General features: G+C 42.7%; 1 protein-coding gene across 1 annotated transcript; it reads left to right on the top strand.

The window, feature by feature from the left end:
• Positions 1–1,992: 1,992 nt before the first annotated feature.
• Positions 1,993–3,808, top strand: LOC111957049 (transcription factor HES-1-A-like). The gene is made up of 4 exons (XM_023977768.2): positions 1,993–2,335; positions 2,422–2,517; positions 2,661–2,748; positions 2,964–3,808. Exons 1-4 carry the CDS (start codon positions 2,228–2,230, stop codon positions 3,473–3,475), a joined length of 804 nt encoding a protein of 267 aa, XP_023833536.1. The 5' UTR covers positions 1,993–2,227; the 3' UTR covers positions 3,476–3,808.
• Positions 3,809–6,483: the final 2,675 nt, after the last annotated feature.

Below are 6,483 nucleotides of genomic sequence, written 5' to 3'. Positions count from 1 at the left end.
AATGTAACGTTACGGACACAACACGTCAATCTTCATCACCAGTCTTTGACGTGAACAAAGCGCCATACTGGTTCGAGGAATGCGGTCAAGTAGCAATATACTTTCTTTAAATATTTCCACAAGGTCCAAGGTTATCCTAATCTGTGCCAGTCCAACTCAACCGCCCTTCTGTTATGGGTTGTTATCAGACACTGTTTTCCCTCAATAGCTTTCAAACCCCCTCAAATGGCGACCTGAGCCTCTGTGCCTCTCTCTCCTCTGTGTTTCCCACACTGATACTGATCTGGAGTGTGCCATAAAGCACAGTTATAGATCACGGTGCACAATAAAGGCACRTCTCCAGTCAGACCAGCAGGCTTATTGAGCATGGAGCTGATTAGGGGCAACACATCGCCTCCTCCCCTTCTATCCTGCACCCTCCCTCTCCCTGTTGTCTTGTCCCAGAACCCATAGCCCTTGTTTGTGAAAGGAAGAAGAATTGTATTCATGAAAAAAACAGCATCCCCTCTGGAMACCTAAATCGTCAGAGTAAACCATGTAGCCTTTAGAACAGGGCGCTCCAATGCTGTTCCTGGAGAGGTAACGTCCTGTAGGTTTTTCATTCCAACCCTAATCTAGTGCACCTGATTCTAATAAGTAGCTGGTTTATTAGCTGCRTCAGGTTAGTTATAACTGGGGTTGGAGTGAAAACCTACTGGAGGGTAGCTCTCCAGGAACAGGGTTGGAGAACCCTGCTTTAGAAGATTCTCACAGAGAAAGGACCCTGTGAGAATCCTCTTTTCAGCGTCGAATCTTGTTTCGTGAAAAAACGTACGACCGTGGTAATTTTACACACTGGTGTAAAACATTGGACATGAATAGAAAATCCATGACAACATGTTAGATGYCTCTGGCTATTGGCTCCTTTCGTGTCCACAATTTCTTATGTGTTTTTGAGGTCAGTCTTTGGTGCTTTATTTATGTAAATATTATTAAGAAAGTATTTGAGGATACAGATGACAAGTTTCTTCCGTGATACGGGCCCATACAGACCCTGACCTAGCCTTGGGGTCGTTTGACCTRAAAGGTTTTAGGAGCTTTAGAAAGGAGACGTTAGGGCGCCTGAAGTCTGTCAAGAAGGTAAGAATAAGAGCAACCTGATACTCTTCTACTCTACGGTGATAGTTCATGTCATCTGCATGTTAAGACCGAGATGTGAAGGTCATTGAGTACARCATGGAATCTATCAGTCACATACATGTGATGGTAGTTTACAGAATGCTGTCTTTACAGACACGATGACCTGAAAAAGTATTTATTTGGTGTACTTTAAATATGCTATTTAATGTTTAACATACGAAAATAAACACTGAGTATCTTGAACATTAAAACAAACTTTTTCTATGTCATTATGAACTACTTACTTTAGGATTAATGTCCAGTACAAGTATTTTATTCACCTTAATTGACTGTTACTAATAACTAAAACCTTCATATTTCAGCAACACATTTTATCAAATGTAACCTGTTCTATTTGTTGATCATATATACAGATGTAGGATCTTAATTTGATCACTTTTTGATGCTGAGAATTATCCTGCAGAGCARGAAATGCAAACGTATCGTGTATTTTCATTTGTAAAAGTCTTCTGAMGTTTGCAATTTCCACTCTAAAATGTCAGACTTGATTTGCTATAAAGAAAAATGTAACAACCCCTACAAAAAAAATGTCCATTAATTATAATCCACATAATAATTCACATTTCCTGTTGCTCATTTTCGACCAAATGAGCAGTTACTGCCTTTTTGCTTGGTAGGGCAGTGTAGTAGGGTGCTGTGGACCACCGTCTCACACACAAGACACCAGATAGCCAATGCAAGGCCTCCTTGCACGAGCCAACCTCATCCCTGGCAACGTGTCCCGCGCGCTCATTGGTAGAAAGTTGCAGTGGAAATATAACTTTGGGACATTTCACACGAGCCGTTCGCGTGCAGCCTCCTCTATAAATACAACCATGGGTGAAAGTAACAGTGTTGACTTGTCATCAACACCGCACTGATAGGACTTTACCTCAGCTATAGCTACATTATAATAAACGCCTAGAACGAACAGCGTTGGTCAGAAAAAGTGCATAACCGGTGTTTGAATATTACTCAATAGGCTGGACTTTCTTTAATAACAATTGTGGGACATTAAAAAGGATTTGCTTAAATTGGCTGGACGATTGTGGGATATTAAAACTTGAAGATGCCAGCTGATATTTTGGAGAAAACATCCCCATCCTCTGTCGYAGCCACCCCGTCGAGGGTCAGTGGAACTCCGGATAAACCAAGGACTGCCTCAGAGCACAGAAAGGTACAAAAATGCACCGAAAGAAAACGATTGCTTTTTATATGTCAATTGTTGTTTTTTAAATTATTAACATGTTTTTTTGTTTTAAGTCCTCAAAGCCAATTATGGAGAAGAGAAGACGTGCGCGAATCAATGACAGCCTTGGTCAGCTAAAGACCCTCATCTTGGATGCGTTAAAAAAAGATGTACGTTTTATTTTATTTTATGGCAATTACCATATTCCATGTAGACATTTATGTCAGCGACATATGCTTATATCGTTATGGACTGGAAAGAAACTCAAATAGATTATTAATCATGTGTCATTTTCTTCTTGATGTCTATTTAGAGCTCGAGACATTCGAAGCTCGAGAAGGCGGACATCCTTGAGATGACTGTGAAGCACCTTAGGAATATGCAGCGTCTCCAAATGGCTGGTAGGTTKTTTTTTTWATCTCTAATTGATTACAGTCATTCTAGACTTGCATAAATATAATCTGACTGTGCCCATTTGGCACGCACCGCAGTTCCCACGGTCGTATATTTACCCAAGCTTATCAAAGCTATTGATAGACCTACTTTGTATTATATAATTCGATTGTAATGATTTTCTGAACAATATATCCTCAAATATATGTTTTTGGCTTTACAGCAGCTATAAGCAGGGATCCATCAGTCTTTGGCAAGTACAGAGCGGGATTCAGCGAATGCATGAGTGAAGTCACCCGTTTTCTGTCCACGTGTGGAGGGGTGAACACGGAGATCAGGTCTCGACTTCTCAGCCACTTAGCCGGCTGTGTGTCACAGATAAACACCGTAAACTTCTCAACTCAATGCCAGATCCCCACCTACCCTCCGCATCCAGCGCATCCATTGCTTGCCCAAGCCATTGCGCAAATCCCAAGTGCATCTCCTCAGTTAAATGGAATAATGCCTTGCAAAAGTGGCTCGCCTATCAACCTCACATCAGAAATGGCTAAATTATACAGTGGACTTCAGATTGTGCCGGCGGCGACAGATGGACAATTCGCCATTCTGATTCCAAGCGTGGCTCTTACGCATATGAGCGCGCCAAACGCGATACATGGCAATCCAGCACTTGCGGTGCCTGTGTCACCTGTTGCGCCTCCCGTCACCGCAGACTCCGTGTGGAGGCCATGGTAGGGTCACTGCGTGCATTAAGGACTTTTACGCACGATGACGCATTTTTTTTACGGGAAGTATTCCGTCAGATATGACTTTTTAAAAATATTTTCGTATAGGCTGTTCAAAGCAAGACTCAAAAGTGATGTTTACGCACCTGTTGTTATTCTTTGATGGAGGATACAGTACACCTTTCCATTTGTTTTTTTTTCTATTTGTATGTCGGTGATGTCATGAATATGTGTTATTGTTGTGATGCTAAATGGAAAATCAATAGATTCTTTAAATGMAATTGAAATGTTTCACACCTCCAACTGGTCATATCTTACTTACATTAAAAAATAATTGTCTATCCTTGCCCTAGTGATGTGCTGTGATTGATGACCCTATCAAGGCTTATTTAAACCACGTAATGAAATTCGGATCTCGAGATAAGCATCAAACACAGGAAAGCTCCCAACTACCAACTACCCAGCTCCCAACTACTGTCAAGAAAACTCCTCAAGTACTTCCATATCTGAACATCTACCTTCCCATCCAACCTCACCTCCGAGCTATCGTTGATCGATGAAGGGCCATGCAGGAATTCTAACTCTGATTTAAGATTCAAGCGATACAGGCTACACCAGCCCATGGACATGTTCCAGTGCTTTAACTTTGCATTTACACAAGCAGCCCCATTCTGATCTGTTGCAGCCCCCCCCGGCTGGGAATAAATAGCTCCCAGATGAGGTAAGGAACCCGAGAGATCAGGAGAACGACTTCCAGMCCACAGACAGATGACCAGGTTAGGGGCGGGGGGAGGCGGGAAGCCCGTTTGACACGCGCAGGGCTGCCTGCCGGTGAGGAAATGCTGACACACAGGAAAGGGGCTGAACATGGGGAGAGAGGGCTCTGGAGGGATTAAGGGTGGGAGAGAGTGGAGATGGCCAGACAAAATGCTCTTAGCTTGTTAGTGACACCCTCCATGCGTGCTGTTTCTCCAGGTAGAGGTTACCAGTGAGCACAGATCTAACATCAGAGTGAGGGGATATACGAATGCGAAAGTAGCGCCAAGCTACAGTGTACTACTTTAAATTCAGGAGGTTCGGGTGTTAAATGATGTGCTCTTCATTCTTTATCATTTTTTTGTTAAAACACAATGCTTTTAAATTGGAATGAGTGGTAAGAATACATATAAAATAAGTAGAGGTATGAAGGTTTTGCTCCCCAAGGTATCACACAATGTTCCTGCTCAAATCATGAATGACACTTGTGGATGGTGCAAATCAGACTAGTAGCTAAATTATTCAATTTGGCCTAAACCCCTGTTTGATTTACACACAGGAAGTGCATGTTTGGGCATGGGATCTTGACGGCTTTCGCTTAGTGACAGGCTGGGAATAGCGCTGCTGTCCATTTAGCGGCCTGTCAGCCAGCTAATGGAGTGACTAGCCTAGTGTGTGTCCAGGGTTGAGTGCTCCCACAGTGGGCCATGAGAAGAACTTGACCAGGGGTCACAGGTGCCTGTCACTCTGCCTCACAGGACTAGAATAGCCTAGTACCAGATCTGTTTGTGTTGTCTTGCAACTCCGTTTGGCATGACAATGACMATAGGATTTGGCGAGACAGCACAAACAGATTTGGGACAAGCAAGGACTGGACAGCTTCAGTAAAGCATGCAGACTGTTTTTTCAATTATTATTTTGAATCAGTTTCACTATAGGACACCCTTTTAAAAACAGGAAGAAGGTAAAGCTGGCATAAAATGAGAGAATCATTGATCTAACCTCTAATTCTGCATGTCACCTCCATGGGTGCAGACACCAGTGCATTGTATTTGAAGGGATACAGTGCAATTGGGCAGCTTTATCACAATTTTAGAATATAACCCCTAGACAAGCCCAGTTACATAACTACATCCTATCATACAAGTTATTGTCATTATCAAACAACTTTCAAATATTTTATTGCCCATCCACCTCTTCAGAGGACAAAAGTAACTTTGTGATGTTTTTGATTTTACAGCTTTTTTGTTACATATACATTTTACACACATTTTACATACAYGGTACTTTTATACACAGAACTTACATAACAAATATATTGTTTTTTATATATACACATTACATTTGGGTAGATAGTACTCAGACATCTCTGGTATACATTATTATCTATAGTGTTTTCAGTAATAACTACTACCAATCATRAGCTTTTTAATCCCACCCCTCAGCTACTCTCAGCCATCCCACCTATCGCCGTAGACCACCCTTTTTTGATTATCAAACAACTTTCTAAATCAGCATATTTTCAACATGGAAACACAGCAAATTTCCTCTCTCTTCCCATTTAGTTTGTCAGTCGAACCCACTCTCGCACACAATGCTGTCAATTAAGTTGTCTCTGTTTTTCCCAAACACACCAACCTGGCAATGTGTATGAGCCCTAAAAGCGAAATAGAGCCTCCCTTATCAGGACCGGACCATTGAGAAAGGGCCCCACAATACAAAAACAAAGGCAGACCCCCAGTGGCACAATGGCCCCTCTCTTTGTAGCTCTCTCACTCTTCATAAAGGGCCCTGCTCTTGTTTATCCAGAAGGAGGTTTAATGGTCCGCAGGAGGGAGGACCATGCTGTCACTTTCACCAATGCTGAGACTGGAGGCTCATTGTTGAGTATCTCCTAAAGCTCCTATAAGGCCTCGTTAAGGCCAGGCTACTCTCTTCAGAGACAAGAGAGGTCCGCTACTGAAGCTCCTAACAGGKTTGAGTTTCATCTAGCCTATCGCCAGCTCCTCTCTCAAACCCGTTCTACGGGCCACCTGAAGTAAAACGGATGCATTTAGAGTGGTGTTGGGTGGAGGCCGGCCCTGTATTCAACAACAGCTGATGGTCTCTGTATCAACACTGTTTACCAGTGTTAGCTAAGACACTCGCCCCTCTCATTCTTCTAATTTCTCCTCCTTCCTGCCCCTTTTTTCTTCTATTCCAGTCCTTCCCTTTCGCACCCTCGGTTTGATGCCCATTTTCCCCCCATACCTCCTCAAAGGA

This window comes from Salvelinus sp. IW2-2015, linkage group LG32 (genome assembly GCF_002910315.2).
Source record: "Salvelinus sp. IW2-2015 linkage group LG32, ASM291031v2, whole genome shotgun sequence".
NCBI lineage: Eukaryota > Metazoa > Chordata > Actinopteri > Salmoniformes > Salmonidae > Salvelinus > Salvelinus sp. IW2-2015.
The sequence above is the reverse complement of the archived record's forward strand: the minus strand, read 5'-3'. Positions and strand labels throughout refer to the sequence as shown.